We start from the raw sequence: 27,232 nt of genomic DNA, 5'->3' as shown, positions 1-27,232 counted from the left end.
TAAAAGACCCTATTAAGAGGATGAAAAGACAAGCTACACATTGGGAGATAGATGTGCAAACCATATATCGAACGAAGAATTGGCATCTAGAATACATAAAGAATTCTCAAAACTCAACAGTAAAAAAGCATAGGATCCAATGAGAACCTGGGCAAAAAAGATGAGGACATCTTTCACTCAAGAATATATACGAAGGCCAGGCGCAGTGGCTCACGCCTGTAATCCCAGCACTTTGGGAAGCTGAGGCGGGTGGATCACTTGAGGTCAGGAGTTCGAGACCAGCCTGGCCAACATGGTGACACCCTCTTTCTACTAAAAACACAAAAATTAGCTGGGCGTGGTGGTGCACGCCTGTAATCCCAGCTACTCGGGAGGCTGAGGCAGAAGAATCACTTGAACCCAGGAGGTGGAGGTTACAGTGAGCTGAGATCACGCCACTGCACTCCAGCCTGGGTGACACAGCAAGACTCCATCTCAAAAAAAAAGAAAAGAAAAGAAAAGAAAAAGAATATATACAGATGACAGTGAGCACACGGAATGATGTTCAGCATCAGCAGCCATCAGGTAAACTCAAATCAAAATCACAATGAGATACAACTACAAATCTCTCTGAATGGCTAAAATTAAAAATAGGGTAAACACCAAATGCTGGAAAGGATACAGAGAAACCAGGTTACCCATATATTGCCAGTGGTAAAGTAAAAGAGTACAGTCGCTCTGGAAAACAGTTTAGCAGTTTCTTAAGAAACTAAATTTGCAAATATCAGCGAATACACACTTGGACAATTGTGTCCAAGAAATAAAGATTTATGTGCACTCAAGAAACTACACACAAATATTTATAAAAGCATTATTCATAATAGCCAAAACTGGAAACAAACCAGATGTCCTTCAATGCGTAAACAGTTAAACAAATTGATACATCCATAATATGGAATATTACTCAGGAATAAACAGGAACAATCCATGGATATATAAAATAATACAGATATATCTCCAGAGAATTATGCTGAGTGAAAAAAGAGCCAGTCTCAAAAGGCTACATACTGTACAACTCCATTTATGTAACATTCTTGAAATGACTGAATTATAGAAATGGAGAGCAGATGAGTGATTGTCAGAGGTTAAGGATGGGGCAGGAGTAAGAGGGAATTCGTGCGGCAATAAAAGGGCAACATAAGAGATCTTTGTGGGATGGGAATGTTCTGCTTCTTGATCATATCAGGGTCAACATTCTGGTTGTGATGTTGCACACGTCTTGTTTTACAAGATGTTACCACTGGGAAAAATTGGCTAAAGGGCACACAGGATCCCTCTCTCTGCATGTGAATCTATAATAATCTGAAATGATGTAAATTATATATCTGAAAAACGACTTGTATTCAGAATTTATAAATAACTGTCAAAACCCAAACATAAAGAAGCAATTAATAATTGGCCAAAGACTTTCACAGATACTAAACCAAAGAAGATATATAGATGATAAATATGCACATGGAAAGATGTTTGATATCACTGGTCACCAATGAAGCACAGAGTAAAACCACAATTAGATGTTACTAAAATTTTAAAAACTGATCACACCAAGTGTTGGCAAAGATATGGAAGAACCGTATCTCTCATATACTGCTTCTGGGAATGTAAAATAATGCAACCACTTTGGAAACACTGCTTGGAAGGTTTGGGGGTTTTATTTAAGTTAACAATCACCTATGATATTACCGGCCATTCCACATCTAGGTAGGTACCCAAGTGAAATGAAGGCATATGTCCATACAAAGATTCATACACAAATTTTCATAGCAGCATTATTCATAATAGCCAAAAACTGAAAACAATTCAAGTGTCCATCAACAAGTGAATGGATATAGAAACAGTATAATCATATCAACAATAAAAAGGACAACATGGATGAATAAAACATAATTACGTCCAGTGAAATAAGCCAGACAAAAAAGAATGCATCCTGAGTTATTCCACTTCCGTAAAATACTTAAAAATGTGAACAAGTGTATGCTGACGTAAAGAAGACCAGTGGTTGTCTGAATGTAGGGGGTGGGAGGACAGGAAGAGGCAGAGGGCGGGATCCCAAGGGACATACTTTGGGGTGATGAATATGTTCACTATCCTGATCATAGAGATCATAAAAAAAAAATAGCATTATACTCCCAACCCCCACAACTAGAACAGAAGACACAGGTTGAACTAGAAAAGCAGAAATGTATAATTTTGGGGTGATGCTAATTGATATGCTTCATCATAGCAACTTCAAGAACATGAACATAATGTCAAATTAGATATGTTAGCAGTGTTTTTAACCATTTAGAACAGAAATATAAGAGAGAAACAATTTTATAACAGGTTTAAGATTCCTGCATCTTTCAATCAAAGGTATCTTTCAGAAGCCAACTATTACAAGCAATTGATAGAATTCTTTCCTAAGCTTCCCAGCTGTTCAACTGCTCCAAAAAGAATCTTTTTTCTTTTTTAACTGCTGGAAATATTAATTTTGTTTTACAGATGAAGGTAATTGGGCAAGAAAAAGAAACTAAGGAACTAAAGGAGACGCTTTGACTTTTTTTTCCCCTCAAGAAAAGAGTCCTAATGATGACATGAAAGGCAGATGAAGACTCATTTAAATAAACTAAATTAATTTTCATTTAAACAACTTTAGTTTTTAAAGTCTATTTGCAAGCTTTATTTTGTTGACAAATAAGTGTAATTTATGTATTATGTTATAAAAGCTGGTATCATTCTTAATTATCTCCTATTGAGGGTTTATGAAAATCAAGCTTTAAAAGAAAAAAAAAATACCATTCTTTTCCTTTCTCTTCACTGCTCTGGGCCAGCAATACTGACAATGATAACTACTGATTTAGAAGATCAAAGTGTGCCTGACAAGTGACACCCAAGATATTCATGTAACTAATTTTTATTATTTTAATCCTCCACCAATATTTTAACAAAACAAAACTGTAAATGTTTTTAAGATAAATACTACTAATGAAGAATTCCTTGTCAGGTTATATTCCAGGAAAAATAGAAAGGGTGGTTTTTTTCTTTGCTTTTCTTTTTAAGTGCTACTGTAGAACCCAAGATAATTTACATTTCAAACCAAATTGAGATGTGGAAAAAATAGACAGAAGGAAATACAGCTCTAGAGTGTGTGTGTGGGAGAAAGCACTTCAAGTATTTATTCTACAGCCAACTGAGAAAAACAATCAATTATACATAAGCCAACTTCATAGTTCAGGTATCTCAATCTTAAATTATAATACTAAACTAATGATTTCCCTAGTCTCCTAACTTATTCAATATAATGAATTGCATTCAGTTGTAAAATGTAAAATTCAAAGAAATGCAATTAAGGTAGGTAAAGAGAACGGTTACTGTCAATCTAAAATGCTTTTTTTTTTTAATTATTTTTTGAGCTTTCAAAAGTACCCTTTGGAAATTTAAAAAAAAAAAAATTGAAACCCACAAACCCACACAGGCATACCCTGGAAATACTGCAGGTTCTGTTCAAGACCACCACAATAAAGCAAATATCACAATAAAGCAAGTCACACAAGTGTTTTTGTTTCCCAGTGCATATGAAAGTTATGTTTACACTATACTGTAGTCCATTATGTGTGCAATATCATTATTAAAAATAATGTATGTACCTTGATTTAAAAAATATTTCATTGCTAAAAAATATTAATGATTATCTGAGCCTTCGAGGAGTCATAGTCTTTTTGCCGGCGGAGGCTCTTGCCTCAGTGTGGATGGGTGCTGACTGATCACAGTGATGGTTGCTGAAGGTTGGAGTGACTGTGGCAAATTTCCTAAAATAAGACAACAATGAAGTTGGCTCTTTCATAAAAGATTTCTCTGTAGCATGTGATACTGTTTGATAGCATTTTACTCACAATAGAAATTCTTTCAAAACTGGAGTTAATCCTTTCCCAAGCCCTGCTGCTTCTTTACTAAGTTTATGGAATATTCTAAATCCTCTGTTGTCATCTCAACAATGTTAACAGTATCCTCACCAGGAGTTGATGTCATCTCGATGAACCACTTTTCCTTTCTTCATCCATTCAAGTTTGATCATGAGATTGCAGCAATTCAGTCAAGTACATTTTCAGGCTCCACCTCTACTTCTAGTTCTTTTGCTATTTCTACCACATCTACAGTTATTTTTTCCACTGAAATCTTCAATCCCTCAAAGTCATCCATGAGGGTTGGAATCAACTTCTCCCAAACTCCTGTTAATGTTGATATTTTGACCTCCTCCCATGAATCATGAATGTTCTTAATGGCATCTAGAATGGTGAATTCTTTTCAGACAGTTTTCAATTGACTTTGCCCAGTCTATCAGAGGAATCCTCATCTATGGCAGCCTTACAAAATGTGTTTCTTAAATAAAACTTGCAAATAGAAATTATTCCTTGATCCATATGCTGCAGAACAGATATTGTGCTAGCGGGCATGAAAATAACATTAATCTACTTGTGCATCTCCATCAAAGCTCTTGAGTGACCAGGTGCATCATCAATGAACAGTAATATTTTGAAAGGAATCCTTTTTCTGAGCAGTAGGTCTCAATAGTAGACTTAAAATATTCAGTTAAGTATGCTATAAACAGACGTGTTGTCATCCAGGCTTTGTTGTTTCATTTATAGAGTACAGGCAGAGTAGATTTAGCATAATTCTTAAGGGCTTTGGGATTTTCAGAATCCTGGCTTCAACTTAAACAACTGCATTAACCCCTAACAAATGAGTCAGCCTATTCTTTGAAGATTTGAAGCCAGGTATTGACTACTCCTCTCAGCTATGAAAGTCTTACATGGTATCTTCTTCCAATAGAAGGCTGTTTTGCCTACACTGACAATCTTTTGTTTAATGTAGCCACTTTCATCAATTAACTTAGCTAGATCTTCTGATAACTTGCAGCAGTTTCTGTATCAGCACTTGCTGCTTCATCTTGCACTTTTATGTTATGATGATGACATCTTTCCTTAAAGTTTATGAAGCAACCTGTGTGAGCTTCCAACTTTTCTTCTGCAGCTTTCTTACCTCTCTCAGACTTTACAGAATTGAAGAGAGTTAGGGCCTTGCTCTGGATTAGGCTTTGGCTTAAGGGAATGTGCTGGTTTGATCTTCTATCCAGATAACTAAACCTTTCTCCATATCAGCAATAAGGCTATTTTGCTTTTTTATCATTCATGTATTCACTAAAGTAGCACTTTTAATTTCCTTCAGGAAATTTTCCTTTGCATTCACAACTCAGCTAACTTTGGCAGAAGAGGCCTAGTTTTCAGTCTCTCTTGGCTTTCAACATACCTTCCTCACTAAGCTTAATCATTTCTAGCTTTTGATGTAAAGTGAGAGATATGCAACTCTCTCTTTCACTGGAACACTTAGAGGCCATCGTAGGGTTATGACTTGGCCTAATTTTAACATTTTTGGTTATCAGGAAATAGGAAGGCCCAAGGAGTGAGAGAGATAGAGGCCCCACTGGTCAGTGGAGCAGTCAGAACACACACAGCATTTGTCAGTGGAGTTTGCCATCTTATATGGGTGTGGTTTGTGGTGCCCTAAAACAATTTCAATAGTCACATCAAAGATCATTGATTACAAATCACCATAACAGATATAATAATAATGAAAAAGTTTGAAATATTGCAGGAATTACGAAAATGTGACACAGAGGCACAAAGTGTGCACATGCTACTGGAAAAATGGCACTGACAGACTTGCCCAAAGCAGAATTGCCACAAACCTTCAATTAATAAAAAACACATATCTGTGAAGCACAATAAAGAAAAGCACTATAAAATTAGGTATACCTGTATTTGATTTCGTAAAACAAGTGAAATTACATTTAGCCGTGTTACGTTGGGAAAAACAATATTGGCACAGAATTGGTTATCCCTGCAAGAATACATAAATAGTGAAAGAAAATTTATTTTACAAGTGATTCCCCCATAGCTATCCAGCAAGTTAACATTATAAAATGAGCATAACTCCTAGAATTTGCTTAGGACAGAGTGTCTCAAGCTCAGTCCTACTGAGGTTCTGAACCAGATAATTCTGTGTTGTGTAGGGCTGCCTTGTGTACTGTAGGAAGTTTAGAAGCATCTCTGGTCTCCACCCATTAGAGGCCAGTAGTACTCTCACCTCAGATGTGGCAATCAAAAATCTCCAGACACTGCCAAATGTCCCCAGGAGACAAAAGCATCCCAGGCTGAGAACTATGGGCTTAGACCTAAAAAATCCACTAGTTACACAGTAAAAATAATAGCATATTTTAAACAATAACAAGTATATCTAGAAAGAATTAAGAAAGCCAAAAGTTGGTCCTTTGAAAAAATGAAAGTCAGAAACCACTGGTAAGATTGGTGAAGAATATAAGAAAGCACAAATGATTAACATTTTGGATGAAAATAGGAACACAAGTGCAGATGCTGCTGAGGTTGAACAGAAAATTAAGAAGCTTTTATAAACAACATTATGCCCAAAGCTTTGAAAACAAATTAAATGGATACATTCATAAAAAATAAAACTTACAGAAGACAGTCAAAAACAAATAGAAATGTTAAAGGATATTTCATCAGTAGCTAAACATTTTCACAAAAACAAGCTTTGCCAAATAGTCAAGGAATAGGTAATTCTAATCTTATATAAACTGTTTCAAATAACAAAATAAAAGAAACATTTCCCAGGTACTTTATGAGACAAGCATGACTTTGATTCCAAAACCAGACAAGGACAGCTAAGAGGGAAAATGTATAGGCCAATATCTCTTATAAACAGAGATTTTAAAAACAGCATGCAAATACAAGCAAACTGGACCAAGCAAAGTATGAATCATGATGAGGTTGGGTTTACATCACAATTGTAAGGTTGATTCAATATAAGAAAATTAGCAGATTAAAAGAAAATAGGATTATCTCAATAGAGAAAAAGTGGTTGATAAAATTCAACATCAATTCATGATAAAACTGTTAGAAAACTAGGAACAGTAGGTAACTTCTCTAACCTGACAAATGACAGATACAACAATAAAACTCTATAGCAAACATCATATTTAATAATGAAATGTTGAAAGCATTTTCTTTAAGATCAGAAAAAAAGGCCAAGATGCCTTCCATCACTACTTCTATTCAATATTGTATTTAGGGGTCCTAGCTAGGACAGTAAGAAACCATTTTTAAAAACAAAAGATAAGAATTCAGAAGAAGAGGCAAAACTGTTATGTGCAAACTATAATGACTGAATATTTTACAAGTAATCCACAGATTATGAGTAAGATATTTTAGTAAGACTGTTTGTAAGAAAAATCAGCACACGAAAGTCAATTGAAATTGACTTCATTCCCACTAGGATGGCTAGAATCAAAAAGTCAGATAATAACAAGTATTGACAAGGACATGAAGAAATCAAAACCCTTACACACTGCTAGTAGGAATGTAAAATGGTGTGGCTGCTTTGGGAAATAGTCTGGCAGTTCCACAAATGGTTAAACATAGAGTTATATGACCCAGCAATTCCACTCCTAGATATAAACCCAAGAGAAACAAAAGCATATGTCCACATATGCTTGTACATGCATGTTTGTAGCAGCATTATTCATTTTAGCCAAAAGGTGAAAAAAAAACTAAATATCTATCTACTGATTAATAAACAACATGTGATGTATCCAAACAATGGAATATTATTCTGCCTTAAGAAGGAAGGAAATTCTGGCACATGCTACAACATGGAGGAAGCTTGAAAACATTATGCTAAGTGAAAAAAGTAAATCACAAAAGACCACATATAATGTGATTCCATTTAAATGAAATGTCCAGAAAAGGCAAACGTACAGAGACAGAAGTAGACTGGTAGTTGCTTAGGACTAACAAGGATGAAGGGTTTGGGAGATGATCACTAAGGGGTACAGCGTTTCTTTTAGAGATGATGAAAATATTCTAAAATTATCTTGACAATTGCACATGTCTGTAAATGCACTAAAATGCACTAATTTTTACGCTCCGCGTGAATTATAAACTAGATCTCAGTAAAGCTGTTTTCTAAAAAAAAAAAAAAAAGTCAATTGTATTTCTACATCAGCATGACACTGTTAGAAAATATGCTTTATAATGCATCAAAATGCAAGTAAGCTCTTCATGGAGAAAACTATAAAATTTTACTAAAAGGAAATTAAATGAATGAAAGGATATACAATGTTCATGTATGAGAAGTTTTAATATCATAGAAATGTCAATTCTCCTCCAATTGTTCTACAGATTAATTGCAATTCCAAAATCCTAACAGAACTCTCTTATAGTATTTGAGAAGCTGATAGTTAAACTTACAATGAAGCCCAAAGGCTAACAATAGCCAAGACATTCATTAAGAAAACGAACAATGGAAATGTACGCTCACAGCTACCAAGACTTCTAAAGCTATGGATAGGCTTTAGTGTAGGGAAATAACAGGGCTCAGAAAGATCCACACGTATACCTCTGGAAACTTGATTTATACACAGCAAGCACGGAAGGTCAAATTGGACATCTGTACCCATATTTCATATCCTGTACAAAACCAAATCTAAGTGAATAACACACTTAAATGTGAAAACGCAAAACTATCAAGAAGACAACTATTTTGAAAACAGTATAGAACAGGAAAATTCAAAAGAACAGTGAGAGGAGACTAGTGTTAATAATATTAAAACACATAAAGAATCACACGTGGAAGCAGAGTGTGGAAAGATGAACAAAGGGGACTCAGCGTGGCGGGGGGGTGGATGATGGGAGGTTGCTTGGTGGGTACAATGTGCATTGCTCCAGTGATGGATGTGCTGAATGAAGGCCCTGACCTCATCACAATGCAATACAGCAGTGTAGCACAATTACACTTGTACCCCATGAATATATACAATTTTTTAAAAATCATTAAGAACAATGTGGTATTGAAACGTGGGGAGATAGAATAGAAAGTCCAGAAATATACCACACTACACATGGAAATTTAGTATGATGAAAGTGGCCTCTCAAACCAGTAAAGATGGACTTTTTAATAAATGATACTAAGAGAACAGGGTGTCTTCTACCTGTGGGCAAAAATAAAAACTAAATTGGATTTATATTTCACATCATATACCACATAAAACAGAAATGGGTCAAAGATATAGAAAGATAGATGATAGATAGATAGATAGATAGATAGATAGATAGATAGGGAGAGAGATATGTACTAAAACCACAGAGTACTAGAAGAAAACACAGGGAAATTCCTTTATAACCTTACAGTAACTCAAAATCCAGAATCTATTAAAACAAAAAGAATAGAACAGCATAAAAATTTTATAAATCCTGCATGGCAAAAAGTGCCAAAGTCAAAAACATCACACTAAGTGAAATGCACCAGATACAAAGGACAAATGTATGATTCCACTAATATGAGATACCCAGAGTAGGCAAAGTCATAAGGACAGAGAGCAGAGAATAGAGATGAGCAGAGGCTGGAGGGAAAGAGGAACCGGCAGCTATCTCTTCATGAGTATAGAGTTCCTATTTGGGATAATGAACAAGGTTTCTGGAAATACATAGTGGTGATGGTTGCACAACTGTAAACATACTTACACTAAATTATACACTTAAAAATTGTTAAAATGGTACATCCTGCTATGTATATTTTACCACAATAAAAACAAATGAGGGTGACCAGATAAATAAGCAATTTTAAAAAAAGATAAGTGACAAATGACGGTGGAAGAGTGGGCAACACTTGCACCTCGGATCACAAGAGTTTGCCACCCTAACACATGAAGAAATCAGTGAGAAAAAAGACCAATAACCTAACCCAATTTAAAAACAGGCAACAGATGCAAACAGTTCACAGAAAGTAAAATTGCCCTTAATCATATGCAAAAATGTTCAACATCACTCAGAGAAATGCAAATTTCTATTTGCAAATGTATTATATACACTGAAATATATTTTTTATCTATCAGATTGGAAAAAAGTTAATAACACACTCTCATGGGAAAGCTATAAGTTACCCTTGTATTCTACTGGGAGGAATATAAATTGTTATATCCAAGACTGAAGGCAATTAGCAATATCTAGAACAATACCAACGCACACACCCTTTCATCAAACAACTCCACTTCTGGGAATATATCCTCCAGATATGCTAGCACATGTGGGAAACAGATATGTACAGGTTACAGTAACATTGTGTGGAATATAAAAAAGTCAGAAATGACCCAATTATCCATTAATAGGAAACTGGTTAAATAAATTATGAATTTTTTTCCATACAATGGAAAATTACACACTATAAAAAAAGAACCTCTGTTTGCAAATATACAAAGCATTCTAACATATAAAATTAAGAGAATAAAGCAAACAGCAGAATAGTGTATCTAGTACACTTCTTGAATTAAAAGGGGGAATAAGAATATTTATATTGTATAAAGAAACACTGGAAAGATATATAAGAAATTCATAAAAACTGTGACTAGTGAGAAACAAAGGAGTAAGCAGGCAACTGAGGCAGAGGGGATAAAAATGGAAATGAGATATTTTACCGTACTTTTTAATTTTGATTTGAGATATATGAATGATTTCTTAAAATTGTTTTAACAACTTGATAGAGGTTTCTAATTCAAGGGTATATATGTATTAGTTAAAACCCAAATAAATCCATATGTATGTCATTATATGTGTGACTTCTATCCAAAATGAAAAAGAAAACCCTAAATGCTTATCTCTAGTTAATTAGATGCACACTGAAGTATTTAGGAGGAAGTGAACTGGTATCTGCAACTTAATGTGAAATGCTCAAGAAAACGTGATGAATTAGTATGTGAATAGAGAGGTGGACAGATACATATAAAGCAAGTAAGATGTTGATTGTAGGATCTAGATGATATGCATAAGGATGCTCAATATAAAATTTTCAGTTTTTCTGTTTAAAATGTCAACAAAACATTAAAAGATGTTTTATTAAAATTCTAAAACTAGAGAACTCATGAATCAATAAATGAGCAACTCAACAGAAAAACAGGCAAAAAATACGTGTTTAATAGAAGACACAAATGTATAAACATAAAAGGCTGTTCGATCCTACTTGTAATCAGGGAACTACAAACTTTTAAACCACCTCAAGATACCATTTCTCAGCTATCAGGCTGGCAAAAATTTTAATCAGTACCAAGTGTTGAAAAGGAGGTGGAAACAACCTAAAACCCAAGTGTCCATTAATATTACAATGGGCTCAAACTGTGGGATAGTCACACGACAAAATATACTATGAAGCAGTGAGAGTGAACAAACTACTAATACCCTCATCCACAGAAAAGAATCTCAAAATACATTTTAAGTAAATGATGCAAGTAATTTAAAAATCAGTAAGATTTTAACTACATTAAGTTCAAAAGCAAGCTAAACCATATATTGTTTAGTTATAGAGATATAATTAAATTATAAAAAGCAAGGAAATAATGAAAAAACTCAGAATAGTGGTCATCTCTAGGCAGAAATTGCAATTATAATGAAAACAAGGTATTGCAGGTGGTTTTTAAGGTACTTCTAATGTTCTGTTTCTTAACCTAGATGGTCAGTTTCATGAGTGTTCATTATTATTTTTAATATATGTTGTTATATATACTTTTGCAAATACATTCTACAGTAAAAAGTTTCTTTTTTGAGATGGAGTCTCGCTCTGTCACCTGGGCTGGAGTGCAATGGCACAATCTCAGCTCACTGCAACCTCCACCTCCCAAGTTCAAGCGATTCTCCTGCCTCAGCCTCCTGAGTAGCTGGGACTACAGGTGCCCGCCACCATGCCTGGCTAATTTTTGTATTTTTAGTAGAGACGGAGGGGGGCGTTCGCCATGTTGGCCAAGCTGGTCTCGAACTCCTGACCTCACGTGATCTTCCCACTTTGGCCTCCCAAAGTGCTGGGATTACAGGAATAAGCCACTGCACCCAGCCAAAAGTTTCTTAAATATGAAAATGATGAGCACATTGCCCATTTTTAAGGATTAAACATGAATTCGTATAATATTAACATAAACATTCAAATGAATTCTTTAATAGCTAACTCAATTTCAACATGATCAAAAAAAAGATCCTGACTTCCAACTCCCACTGCCCCACGCATGCTCTTCCTGTTGTCTTTCCCACCTGGGTAAATTGCCTCTCCAGCCTACTAGTTGCTCAGTCCAAACTTTGGAATCATCCTTGATTCTCTTCTCTCTCACTCAAACCTCACACTCAACCCATCTGAAAACCTTGTTAGGGATCTTTACATTATATCCAAAATCCTTCACTTCTCACCATCCTCTTCATACGACCCCAATCCCAGCCACCACCGTCTCTCACATGGATAACTACAACAGTCTCCTTCCCAGTCTCCCTGTTTCTGTCCTCTGTCTAGTTTATTCTTAACAGGCGGCCAGAGAGATCATTTAAAAATGCAAATTAGGGTGAGTTGTCCTTTGTCCAAAACCCACCTATAGCTCCCCACCTCTGTCACTATGAAAGCCAAGAATCCACACAACAGCCCACTTATCACTACCTGTTCCAGCTCCCACTGCAGCTCCTACAACTTTCTCCCTCACTCCATCTGCTGCAGCCACAGTCAACTCTTCACGTTGCTCAAACTGGCCACGCTGGCTGCGGCCTTGGGCTCTCCCTCGGAATCCACATGTTCTCTCCCAAACTTCCTTCATGTCAAGAGCTCAAATGTCACCTTATTAGAAGGTTCATCAGAACTACCCTATATGAAATTGAAAAATCCCGCCCTACAACCCAGTGCTCCCTTCCTCCTCACCGTGTTTATCATTTTTCATCTTATTATCATGTAATTGATAATACACATTACATATTTACTGTCTGTCTCCACTCACTAGAATGAAAACTCCACACGAGAAGAATTTTTACCAGTTTTCCTTCCTGCTATATCCCCAACATCTAGGTAAGGGCTTAATAACATCTGAATGAAGGAACGGCCTTTTATTAAACTGTTTTATAAACCATAAGCATTTATTATAATATTTAAAAGTACTTTAATTCATAAAATAAATTGTATTATCTCCATTAACAATCGTGAAAAACTAAATTAAATTTTGCCAAGTAAAATATCAAGCATATATATGCTTTTTCCTGAATGTAAACCATTTGTTCCCAAAGGGAAGCAAAATAAAAAATAGCTAGGAATTCAATTTGCAATAAATTAAAAATTGATTTTACAAAGATCAAGTAAAGCAAAGTATGTCACACTTTGACAAAGTAAAATTGAAATAAAGCTATCATTTGAATCCTATACCTCCAACTAAATTAATGTGTTGTTGCTGTAAAGCTAAAAACTAAAGCAGAAAGCATGCCCTAACTTGAAAAACAAGCATTGATTACTTGCCTCAGCGACAGGAAAACAGGAAGCGCAAACAGTGCAGGCTAAAAGGAACCTTAAGAATCATCTAGTATTAGCCCTTTCATTTTTACAACAAAAGAAACTGAGGACCTGAAATGACCTGAAAAAAACAATTCAGTTTGCTTATTCAATTGTGATCCTTGCTATAGCAAAATTCAGCTTTTATAGAATTAGAGACAAAATATATCTCCATGGAAACAATATTCCCAAGTATACATGTGAGACTGAGAAGTATAGTTTTCTATGCAGGTCTTCACATCCTAAATATATAGATAGGATTTGGGGTGGGGAGGTACTGAAAAGAGCACAGCTTTCTAATCAGACAGGTGTGGATTTAAATTCTGGCTCTACTATTTACTTTGATTTTGGTAATTGTTGTCCATCCGAGCCCCAGCTTTTTATCAGCAAAATGGGGATCATTAAGACCTACATTATAAGTTTGTTAAGAATGTAAAAAAGTACTAAGTCATCTAACTCAGGGCCTGGTACATTTCTGGCTACAGTCTGCCTGCAGGCCTTCTGACATTTTAATCAGAGTTGCATAATGCTCAGTGAGAATCACCATCTCTGACTGCCACTGTTGGCTTTATTGTACTAGCCTATACCACAGAGAGTTCCACTAACAGCAGGGGGATGAAACTGTTGATGCTGTTATCAACAGAAATTGTCAATTACCTGACAGCAGACACTAGGTGCTACTTGTTTGAGGCAAAATAAAAGATTGCTTGATTTTTCTTCCAAATGTAAAGTTGAGCAATCTATTTCTGACTAGAGTCCTGATCCCTGATCAATCACACTTTCTCAAAACTAAAAGGGATCTCACAGGTCATCCAGCAAGAATCTTCTCCACAGTACATTAGATTAGATTAGACGACCAATGTCTGTGTAAAGCCTTCTAGTTTAAACCAAGCTCTCACTCAGGTAGCAGTTTATTACATTTTCTGATCCTTCTAGTTAACAGGAAGGATTTTTTCCCCCACTAAGAATGGACAGGTGATGAAAAAGTGAATGAAAACATATCAATGCCACCCTTATACTCATATACTTACAGAAACAAAAATCTTAATTATTTTCATTTGAGGGTAACAAAGGATATCCTATTTAATAACAATTCCATAATATAAAATTCAAGTTCTAAAAATATATCTTGAAGCTTACATTTACGTTCTCAAAATATACATTAGAAAGTTTGCCTTTATAGAGGGATCAAAGACTTAAATCTAAGACCTGAAACCATAAAGATTCTAGAGGATAACATTGGAAAAATCCTTCTAGACATTGGCTTAGGTAAAGACTTCATGACCAAGAACTCAAAAGCAAATGCAACAAAAATGATAAATAGATGAGACTTAATTAAACTAAGAGACTTCTGCACAGCAAAAGAAATAATCACTAGAGTGGGAGAAAATCTTCACAATCTATACGTCCTACAAAGAACTAATATATAGAATCTACAAAGAACTCAAACAAATCAGCAAGAAAAAAACCATCCCATCAAAAAATGGGCTATGGACATTAGCCCACTTTTAGACAATTATCAAAAGAAAATATACAAATAGCCAACAAGCATATGGGAAAATGCTCAGCATCATCAAGTATCAGGGAAATGCAAATCAAAACCACAATGTGATACCACCTCACTCCTGCAGGAATGGCCATAATCAAAAAATCAAAAAATAATAGATGTTGGCATAGATGTGGTAAAAAGGGAACACTTTTACAGTGTTGGTGGAAATATAAACTAGTACAACCACTGTGAAAAACAGTGTGGAGATTCCTTAAAGATAAAAGTAGCTCTACTGTTTGATCCAGCAATCCCACTACTAGGAATCTACCCAGAGGAAAAAAAGTCATTATAGGAAAAAGATACTTGCACATGCACGTTTACAGCAGCACAATTTGTGATTGCAAAAATATGGAACCAGCCAAAATGCCCATCAATCAATGAGTCAATAAAGAAAATGTAATACAAACACTGTATGTTCTCACTTATATGTAGGAGCTAAGCTATGAGGATGCAAAGGTATAAGAATAATACATTGGACTTTGGGGACTCGGGGAAAGAATGGGGAGTGGCAAGGGGTAAAAGACTACACGTTGGGTACAGTGTACACTTCTCAGGTGACGGGTGCACCAAAATCTCAGAAATCACCACAAAAGAACTTATTCATGTAACCAAACACCACCTGTTCCCCAAAACGCTATTGAAATAAAAAAATTAAAAATTAAAAAAAGAAAGTTTGCCTTATAAATGTATAAAACAAAGAAAACATACCTGGGATGATATCATTGATGTGCAATAGAATTGTACTTTCAACACATGCAAAACTACAAAGCTGCACTCCATCGAATCTTCCATCCCAGTTGCCAATAGGGTTATCCTAGAAATTAAATGATAAACATTAAAATCCTCCTCAATGAAATGTAAATGTGAAAGTCTGTATTTTCCATAAAGAGTCCTCCAAAATATTTTACGTTGGTAAATGTTAACAATTTTACCTAAAAGAAAGAAAGAATACATTAGGAATAGTTGCCATAGTAATAAGGCTTTGCTTTTTTCATTTGCTTGTTCATTTTTTTCTTTAGGGAAATGAGATTCAAGAATAACCAAGTTATAGTAAACCCCCAGATAAGCAAAGAATTGAAAGTGTTTTTCATACTTTACTGAACAATAAATACTAATCTGTGGGATAACACCCATTTGAGGTTTAAAAAGACAATATTTTGCATAGGAAGTTTCATTAATAATATATTATTTCACCCAGAAACCTGCCTCTAATTAGCCCTAAGTTCTTCATATTCCCTGAGCATTTAAATAGTCCATCTGAACTTCCGTATGCCTTTCTGTACATAAAAAGTCTATTTTCTAATTGTTCTTTTGTCATTTTATGGGCATATAGGCATCTTCTCCAAGATGGAGATGTTTATATTTAATTATTTGATATTCTAATATAATGCCAACTAGCACTGTGCTGTACAGGGAACTACATCAGTAGACAGGCCAGTCAGACAACTGCCCTGGGCACCAATGTGGATGGCATGCTAAAACGTCCCTGGAAATAAAGGATGAATGGAAGGAAAAGGAGATAAAGAAAGAAGTTCTAGCATTTGCCAGAACTTTCCTCTCAAGGACTATAATAGAAGTGTTTGGAACGAATATCTATACAAGTCAGCTATGGGACAGATGGAGGCAGGGAGAGAAGCTGGCAGGGCAAATCTCTAGGCAGCTTGCCCCAGGTAAACAAGCTGACCCCAGACTGCCATCTGAAAAAGGCAAGGCCTAAACCCTAAACAGCTTCTGCCAAGTTTGAGGCCCCAGGTAAAGAACCTGATACAAGGGGAGACCAACCCCGATCACCAGTGGCCCTCTTTCTCCAATCTTCCCTCCATGCAGGCCACAATTCTCCTTGAAATAAAGACTGAATTACTATTTAAAGAATATTGGTTAAAAGGAGTGATTTATTGTCAGCTATCATGAGGGACATACATGTTTTACTCTGGTTCTAACTTTTCACATGTTAAGAATAAACGTTTGTTTAGTAACTAACCAATGAGTATCAAATAGAATTTCCTAGAATTTTCAAGCACAGGAAACATTACACTAGAACATTATCTTACCAACCAAAAAGTACACCTGAATAGATAAAAATGATGACTAAAAGCATCCCCACCGTGAGTATAAGAGATTACTACTCACATCCCCTCCTAACTCATTCTAATGTTCAGTAATTCCATAGGAATTTCCTTCTTTATACATAACAAAGTCTTGCCCATGTGTTCAATATATGATAAAAATGGTCTCAGCCTTTCTCTTCTTATTCTCTCAATGCCACACGTATAATTCAATCTGCCACACTGGAATGGATCCATTATTAACAAGTATGATTGCAAGGAAACATTAAAAATAAGTGACACAAACAAAAGGTCAAATGTTGTATGATTCCACTCTTATGAGGAGCCTAGAACAGGCAAATTCACAGATACAGAAAGCAGAAGAAACTGTGGTTAGCAGAGGTTGGGGAAAGTGGGCAGTTACTGTTTAACAGGCACAGAGTTTTAGTTTGGGATGATGAAAAAGTTCTGGAGATGAATAGGTGACAGTACAACAATGTGAATACACTTAATGCCACTGTGTGCACACTTAAAAATGCTTAAATGGTAAATTTTGTTACGTATATTTTACCACAATTAAAAAAGGTTTTTAAAGTGAATGAAATCCTATGAGATATTCTAATTGTCTATTCCTCAAAATCAATGTGGTTTTCCTCTACTCAGGTATTTTCTATAAATGATTTTTATACTAATTATACTATAATAATTATAATTATTTTCTATAAATGATTTATACTATTTTTATACTAATAATTTTATACTAATTATTAAAATCAGATCAGCCATTAAATTGTGTAGAATATCATAGAAAAACATAGATTACCCCAAAAAACTGTTTCAAAATTAAGAAAAATAGGACTTCATGTAATACATTTGTGTATTGTCTTGTTTTGTTTTGTCTACTGGTCAGCTACAATAAGGCAAATTTAAAGATTGAGAACATTATTCTAGTTTATTCAAATGGGAAAAAAAAAAGTAAATGTAATTCTGTATCTAGACCCCTGTTCTATTTCAATGCTCCTTTACCAAAGATAAATTAGAACATGTTCTTTAAAGTACTCCAAATTAGATCATGTTAAATATTCAAAGTATTCAATTTGCAAGTAAATTGGTCCTAAAACTAATACATACATATATATAAACTATATAGATATATGTGTATATGTATGTTTATAGATATATGTATATACATGTATCTATATGTATATACATATAGATATATATGTATATATATCTATACATATATCTATAAACTAATACATATATCACAAAGATATTTAATCCAAAATTTTCTTACCATGTCCACACCAACAAAATATCCTAAGCTTTCTTTTCCTGGCAAAACATCACAGAATATAACTGTTCCAGATTCTATTGTTTCTCCAACCTTCAGAGAAACTCTGGAGTTTATTTCCAAAGGAGGAAGTTCGACCTGCATTGTGTCCCCAGGACCTGCATAATCACTTTCCAATGCAGTGTCATCGTCTTCTATGAGTTCTAGCTTGTCCAATGCAACAAACACGCCACAATCTTCATCACACTGAAAAAGCTGTTTCCCTTGGTACACTCCGTCAGTGAAACCTTGGCCACGACCTTCTTCCTAGTTTTTAAGAGAGAAGGGAAGGAAATAGATATAGAAAGACAATCCATAGGAAAAGGGGTTCACTCTAGGGATTTCAGGAAAATCATTCTGGAAAAATTCTAAATGATACATATAATAAGAAATATAATTATTAGCAGTTTCTGTTGGATTCAGAGTGTTTAAAAAAATAAGAAGTTGTATCTGATGCTGAAATAATATTATCTGATAATTTCAATTCATAACTCTATCATGAGAAAGCTAAGCTGAATTCCACGTTGTGATTCTAACATTAATTTGGTTATAAAAAGAAAATGTTATTTTAAAATAGCAGTAATATTAGCTCCATTCATTAAGCACTTATTGTCAGTCACTGTGCTTAAATCCCGTAACAATGTACCACAAAAACACTACAAGTCGTGTACTATTAACACCATTGTACAGGTAAGGATGCAGAATTAGAGAAGTTAAGTAGCTTTGTTAAGTAACCTGGCAACCCAGCTAGTAAATGGCTTAACTGGGATTCAAATTCCTAATTGTTTACAATCACTGCTTTTAAAAAAATTAAATCAAGAAGCAAGGAAGACATGCAATTCTATTGGCAAGAGTGTCAAAATGTAATTGGCATTTCAGTTCTTGTTAATGAATATTAAGTTTGGAAACATATCACAGCATTCTTGGGTCTCCTTCCAGTAGAAATAAATTCTAAGGATTTTCACATATATTATCAGGGACAATTATAAGCAAGTTTAAATTTCTGCAACTTTTTTTTCAAAAATCTTATATCTAAATTGTTATTTAATAACATAAAGAAGAGCTAAGAAACCTATAGATGATAACGCAAGGTAATTAACAATTTTGATGTAAGTATTTACAACTGGTAGCATTCATGTTTAATATAGGCAATGTTAAAGTTTCTAAAATATAAATGTCTACAATAACCAGGTGAATCTCTTTGTATGTTCCTACCATAGTACATAGTTTTTTAAAAGTTTCAACATCATCTTTACATCTTCGCAATTCATCATTAAAAAGTAAACAAAAAAATTAAATCAAGAAGCAAAGAAGGCATACAATTCTATTTGCAAGAATGTCAAAATATAATTGACATTTAAGTTCTCGAGAATGAATATTAAGCTTGGAAACATATCACAGAGTTCTTGGGTCTCTTTCCAACAGAAATAAACTCCAAGGTGATTTTCACACATATTATCAGTGACAATATAAGCAAGTTTTGGATTATGGATTCAACTATAACATGGATTCATCAGCAAGGATGATGAATATTAAAAATTACAGAAGACTCTTGGGAAAATTTATTTCGTATTTAAAGAAGAAAAATACAAATGTGCATACAAATACACACAGACACATGAACACAAACAAACACACTACTAAAATGGTTTAACAAACTTACCAGCAATTCAACTCCAAAGAATATTCCAGAGACTGTCCTCTCTGCTAACAGGGGTCCTCTGAAGCGTACAACTCCAGGAAATTTTTCTTCCCCAGATCTCAGCTGTACTTTCACAGGACAGCCCACGTCTATTTGGAGGCCTTTACTTAGTCTGTTTCTGTTTTTAAACAGGCTGAACCTCTCCTCACAATTGGTAATTGCCAAAAGTAACTCTGTGAACTTTTCATTTATCTCTACAACATCCTTTTCATCAACAAAGAGAACTGCATGAGGTTGCTCTAGAATTTTTAATCCAATCTGATTTTTCTTGCCTTTTGCAGAAGGAATCCTTGAATGCCCCACAGAACGATCTTGAATATACTGTCCTATACTTCCCTTCGGTACTTTAAGGAGCTTTTGTGTTTGTTTGTCTGTAACGCTGCATTCTTGAAGAAGCAAATAAAAAATCCGCTCTTCCCAGTAGGGCGAAGTAACTTTTTCTTGGCTCCATAAACCTGAACTCATTGTGATATTAACTTCAAAATACTAATTCAAAAAAATGAAACTACTAATAACTTTGTCATAAAACCGCAAAAGATAAATTCAGTGGCAGTCCCAAAGCATGTTTTCAGCAACGTGGTGTCCATGCTGTAAAAAGAAATCAAAATGCCTAGTGAAAAAGCAAAAATAAACTTTAGACTTCATTCTACATGACTGAAAATTAAGACTTAAGACTTTTAAATTTTTCATTTGACCAGTAAACACATACACACAAATGAAATATTTTCCAAAAATATCTAAAAGGGCTAAAAGACATACAGTATCTTACTTTTATCTACTGTAACTGTGCATATTTAATTAATGAAATCCAATTGTAAAGTACTTTCAAAGACAACACAATAATGTTTGCTTCCAAGACACTGAAATTTAAAAAATCAGATTCTAGTAAAAACTTTTAAAGATTACCCTTATATACATATTCTAACTTTTTAAAATTTATTTTTATTTATTTATTTTGAGACAGGGTCTCACTCTTGTTGCCCATGCTGGACTGCAGTGGCACAATCACAGTTCACTGTGGCCACGACCTTCCAGGCTCAAGTGATCCTCCTACCTCAGCCTCCCGAGTAGCTGGTATTATAGGCGGGTGTCACCACACACAGCTAAGCTTTCTATTTTTTGTAGAGACAGGGTCTCACTATGTTGCCTAAGCTGGTCTTGAACTCCTGGGCTCAAGTGATCCTCCTGTCTTGGCCTCCCAACGCACTGGGATTACAGTCGTAAGCCACTAGGCCTGTCCCATATTCTGACACTAATAAACTTTTAAAAGTAGCATTTGGGGCTGAGCTGTGTGGCTCATGCCTATAAATGATAGCTATGATATGGCCATATTGTGATAATGGAACATTTTACCTCTGACTCAACTTCATTTCATATATTTTATCTGAAGATGGGCAATGTTCATCACATTAATCATAGTTATCTGATTTCTCAAATCGCAAATATCAGATATTATAAAATGTGACTATATTACAAATATTTTAAAAATCAATTTTGTAGCATCAAAACTTGTACTACATAGTAAGGGAATATCATGATATAACTGCATTATAATTTCTTTCTATGATTTCTTTTTCAAATTTTCATTTATTTATTTATTTATTTATTTATTTATTTATTTATTTATTTTTGAGACAGGGTCTCGCTCTTTCACCCAGGCTTGGGTACACTGGTGCGATCACAGCTCACTGCAGTTTCAAACTCCTGGGCTCAAGTGATCCTCCCACCTTGGCCTTCCAAGGTTCTAGGATTACAGGCATGAGCAACTGCACCTGGTCCTCAATTAAAATTTTTACAAGAATAATAATCTTTCCAATGAAGTAGCCTCATTCTCAAACCTATTTTAACTGATGGTTAAAAAACTACACAATTTCATTAATTCAAACTGAGACTTTACTTCATTATTTTATTAATTTTCTGCTGAAAACAATAGTTCCTAGGTATCCCTGTCATAAGAATGTGGCTATCTGGTTTCCAAAGACAGTACTTTCATTTCATCCTTCCTTGAGATAGAGGTATCCATTTCCATTATTCTGGGTAATGGCTGAAATTGATAGCACTATCATATCTATTTTATTCTAGCAATTAAAAAATAAATACTCCTAAAACTAAAGAACCAAATTTTAGATTTAATCACTTAATGATCAAACAACCTGGCAAATCTATACACAGCGGAACACTTCTTTTAGAAAGCACTGCTAGATAATGAAGTATTCCATAATGGTAACGTTTCTAAGCCAGCATGAGACATGTGGTTTAGCCAAGACAGGATACAGGTTAGGCACCTCCTTCAAACCAACATGACTGAAATATCTGTGTACACTCAGTGAGGGTAAAAGCAGAGGTAGCATGAAGTGGTTCTCTTTTTTTCTTCTTTTTTTTGTGGTGTGTTTGTTTTAATTCCACTTGAGGGCACTGTCTACTTCAGCAAGAATGGGATCAATTTATATTTGCCACTTATATAAGACACCTGTGGAAACCTCGCTCTTGACATGATATAAACAAAACTCCTTATGAGGGCTGCCCAAACAGCTATCAAACCCCTCCATTTGGTTCTATTCCTTTAAAGGACCAAACTGAAGTGTTGGTTCTTTTTGACCAAAATGCTTTTAACATGTCAACACTTTCCACAAGAAAATGTCCTTATTTTTTTCTTGATCATTGATGTATCATTATGACTGTAAATTATTTTGCATAACTCTTGATCAGCAAGGCTGTTATTTTGTTCAAAGGCTGTATCTTATGCTTCCTGAGGTCACGAATGCTTTCTACAGATCTACTGTCTAGAGTTTTCCCTTGCAATCAGCCATTTTCTGTGGTTTCCTGCTGTATGCATTTGACTCCTTTTACGGCCTTGTTGCTTTCCAACTTGCCGCTTCGAATCAGTTCTGAGAAGCCAGGTAGTGAAATATGTTTGTGTGTGTGAAAAAACAAAGCAACAATCGTGAAAAGAGGAATGCATACATTCTGAAAGGGTCTTTAGGAGCAAAGGGCACATAGGCTTTATTGAATAGAGATTCTGGTCACTCGCATTAGGTTAAGATAGTCAAAAAGCAACTTTCAAAAAAATGAGCTGTTGTTTTGGTTCTCTTTAAAATGTATTTAGATTTTTTGGGCCAAAATTTTTCTGAAAAAGGTAAAGCAATTCTATTTTGAAAAGAAATTCTTTTTTAAAATTCCTAAGAATAATGTCTTCAAATATTACAATCAGAAACTTCCTTGAATCTTAATAATTGCTTTATACCAACAGCTCCTACTCTATTGGTCCTGTAGCTTAACTATTCATGTCACAATTTAAAATAAAAATCATTAATGCTAATAATCTATTATTAAGACAAAACTAAATTATTATATGTGCATTAGGACATTATGTTAAATAAATTTGATTATAAGCTAGCTTTCTGAAATAATTTAAGGAAGAGAATCCACAGTAAAAATTGATATAACTGCTAGGTTTATAAAAATGTTTTAGGGTAATAAACTATAGCTTTCAAGTACCATATTTTAAAGTGAACTCTACAAGGAGTGGTAACTTTTTTCCTAACTTTCATTAGCATAAGTGGAAATGAGCTTAGACTTAGTAACAGGATGGGTCATGTTAGACAACTAGAATAGTCAAGCACGAGTTATCAAATATTTCAAAAGCATTATCCAAACATGAAGGATACAGCCTTTCCTCTTTCAGAAAGAATACATTAAGAACAGGTTTGAAACTCTCTTATTAAAAATTGATTCTCTTCACTGCAACTGATAAAGTTGAATGGGAAACTTTACGGCTCGAGTCTAGAGATATACAAGGCAATAAACTGAATGATCATTAATATTCTCGGCCAGGCGCAGTGACTCACGCCTGTAATCCCAACACTTTGGGAAGCCAAGGTGGGTGGACAGCTTGAGCCCAGGAGTTTGAGACCAGCCTGTGCAACATAGTGAAACCTCATTTCTACAAAAGGTACAAAAGTTAGCCAGATGTGATGGCATGTGCCTGTGGTCCCAGCTACTTGTGAGGCTGAGGTGGGAGGATGGCTTGAGCCCTGGAGGGAGGGACTGCAGCCAGCCATGATCAGGCCACTACACTTCAGCCTGGGTGAAAAAGCAAGACCCTGTCACACACTCTCTCACATATATACACACTCCATAATATATATACATATATATTTATTTATTTTATGTACTCAAAATACCAGTATTACAATAAAAATATGCTAACATACATTTCTCCCCACTGTAGAAGTGAATATAACACCAACATTCTACTTTCACTGGGATGTGCATAGCAGTTAAATAGTTAAAGTCTTAGGTACCCCAAGCAGTAAAAACTGACTCAACACAATATGAAGGGAAAGATCTAAATCACATTGTAAATGAGTTATTTATCATCAAGAAGGTTGGTTTGTTGGTTTGGTATTTTTTACACTTTCAGTACAGAGTTAGATACTGAAAACTACATCATCTAGGCTAGGCACAGTGGCTCACTCCTATAATCCCAGCGCTTTGGAGGCTGAAGTGGGAGGATCCCCTAAGCCTGGAGTTCAAGGCTTTAGTGAGCTGTGATAGCGCTACTGCACTCCTGCCTGGGTGACAAAATGAGAGCCTGTCCCAAAAGGAAGAAAAAAAAAAGAAAATTAGCCGAGTGTGGTGGTGTCTGCCTGTGGGCCCAGCTACTCGGGGTCCCAGCTACTCTGGAGGATGGGAAGATCGCTAGAGCCCAGGAGGACCAGGCTGAAGAGAGCTATGATCATGCCACTGCACTCCAGCCTGGGTGACAGAGCAAGACCTGGTCTCAGAAAAAAAAAAAAAAAGGAAAGAAAGAACACACACACAAAAAAACCCAACATCAATCCACATTCACTCAGCTTCTACCTTTAAGTAAAGGCCTAGGGAACAGTAAGACAACTGAAGGAAAAAGAAGCACAGCTAAATTCAAAGTCACTGTAGGGCAGGTGGGAGTGAGGGGTCAGTGTGAAGGGAGAAATTTTCACTTGTATTCTCTTATTATTTTGCAGGTTGAATCACTTTGAGTGAGTATATCACAAATGACTCATCTAAATACCATCTTACTTCAGGCTGGATAACTGTGTGATTATGAATATCTTGGTAATAAATACTGAATGAAAATTACCAACGAGTTGAAACACAATAATACGTTTAACCCTAAAGCCATGTTGAACAGAAGGCCTTTCCTTTGAGGTCACTGACGGAGAACAGTTCAGGTTAACATAGATTTGAAAACATTTCTGGTTATCTGAGCTTGTTGATGGTCTGGATTCTGAGTAAAGGGGAACTTACTTGTATTAAGATAAAGTCATTAAACCAAGACGAGGGTTGGAAGGCACAAATATTTATCAATTTTCCATGAAGACAATGGAAAGATGATCAGGAAATAGGTTTTACATGAAAAATGTTAAAGATTACAATTACCACATTCTGAAAGGCAACATATAGTACAAATGAACATCAGTAGCTACAGAAAACTAACAATGGTTAACTTATCCAGAAGATACAGTGTTTTTCTGATTCTCAAGTTATCAGGTTATATTGTTCATAAGGATCTCACAAAGACAGATCAAATTCAAGAGCTTTTTGCATCTCCTAAGATATCCTGCTTGTTCTAAAAACCACAGGAAGCTATCTAAATTAGAATAAAAATTACAATACTTAATTCTGCCCCTAATTATAAATGGCAAAGAGATAGGAAGGTCAGCTTGAACACCGAAGAAAGAAGACATGTGGGCCTTTTTCCAAAAGCTTCTGGATAGCTAGAATGATTATCCTTTTAAAAAAGAACATCTCTCACTAAAAGACAAAGTTGTTATATTTCTCAACAGCTAAAGAATAGAGATACAGAGATTCAGTGGCCAGAAAAAAGACTGAGTCCGTTTTAATTTTCCTCAGTGACTAATTTGTGTCACAAGTGCACAGTCCTTAATATAAGTGGGATTTATAAGGTTAAAAAAAAAAGAAGATCCTCTCACATCTGCATATTCCCACTGGAACAAGGAATACTGCTGCCTCTCTAGTGTTAAACCTAGCCACTCCACTGCCAACTGTGAATTCCCCAAGTCCTTCATTTTTATATTATCCAGTGCCCACACGAGAGCCTGGCATATGCTAGGCACTGAATACAGAGAAATGAATGAAAGACTCAAGTGGCAACAGTGAAAACAAAATTGCATTTCCTCCTCCTGTTTAAGGGATTAAACCAAGAGAAAGAGAAAAGAAAAAGACTCAAGAATTGGGAGTATTTAATGAATTTTGCCTAAAACTTTACTAATTCTCTGGATAAAATGAAATCATGTTAAACCACTTCATTGTTATACATATAAGAAGAAACAAATATGGAAAATTTCACAATTATGAAACCAAGTTGTTTTGAGGTTTATTTGACACTAGCTTCCTAGAGCCTCACTAGCATGTATGATGCTTATAAATTCTGTACAACCAATGAAAAAAAAACTAATTTAAAATCATAGTGTGAAAATCAGGAACAAAATACTAATACTTTGATAAACAACATAACTATTGCTTTCTCTCTGCTTGTGTTGGAGACTTCCTTAAATCAAACAAAACCACAGTTTAGGTGTGCCAGATTACAAAAATCATTGCTGCTTATTGTTAGTTGTGCTTTATATAATAAGCCTTATCTGCTTCTCACAAAAGTTACCACCCAGAGGAAGGTTTATTTGCAAGAATACTATACAATTTTGCAGCAGAATATTAGAGAATGTTCTGGGTGTTACTTCAATAAGAATTTCCAGCAAATCATTTTCTCCTAATACTGTTCTAGTTCAAATCCACCTACTGCTCAGTGGGGAATGGAAGGCTACATTCTTAAGGCCATTCAGTCTACTTGGGGCATGAGGGGGTGTGTAGAAAGCCAACAATCAAATGTACACCCTCTCAAGGCCTGGGTGCTTCTCTGAGAGCCAATGATTGCAAAATGAACAATCTTACTAAGATCCCTAATTAGCCCGAATTCAAAAGCAAGGTAGGCATGCTCCTTAACTAAGGATAAAACTTTCCAGGAAAAACTGAGGAGAAGAAGGTGGCAGGGATGATGGGGGCTGGGAGATTGCAAGGCCACAGACTTGGTGGCTGGAAGATGACAACTATCCTAAAACATTCAAATGCCAAGGGGTGGAAGAGAAACGATGCCAAGTACATGAATAACC

General features: G+C 35.2%; 1 protein-coding gene across 5 annotated transcripts in view; it reads right to left on the bottom strand.

The window, feature by feature from the left end:
- CYLD (CYLD lysine 63 deubiquitinase) overlaps positions 1 to 27,232 on the bottom strand; it is a 59,883-nt gene that overhangs the window by 31,751 nt on the left and 900 nt on the right. For 3 of the 5 annotated variants that reach the window (XM_032157326.2, XM_058440970.1, XM_058440971.1), the window contains 3 exons: positions 20,022 to 20,670; positions 18,323 to 18,625; positions 15,689 to 15,794 (listed from right to left, as the gene is read on the bottom strand). In XM_032157326.2, the coding sequence (XP_032013217.1) occupies positions 15,689 to 15,794; positions 18,323 to 18,625; positions 20,022 to 20,525 (913 nt within the window). In that variant the 5' untranslated portion in view covers positions 20,526 to 20,670. The remainder of the gene's footprint in view (positions 1 to 15,688; positions 15,795 to 18,322; positions 18,626 to 20,021; positions 20,671 to 27,232) is intronic. The other 2 variants (XM_032157324.2, XM_032157325.2) reach the window with 1 other exon arrangement.

The sequence above is a fragment of the Hylobates moloch genome, unplaced genomic scaffold (assembly GCF_009828535.3).
Source record: "Hylobates moloch isolate HMO894 unplaced genomic scaffold, HMol_V3 SCAFFOLD_6, whole genome shotgun sequence".
Classification (NCBI taxonomy): domain Eukaryota; kingdom Metazoa; phylum Chordata; class Mammalia; order Primates; family Hylobatidae; genus Hylobates; species Hylobates moloch.
Note: the sequence above shows the minus strand (reverse complement) of the source record. Positions and strands in the feature narration are given on the sequence as shown.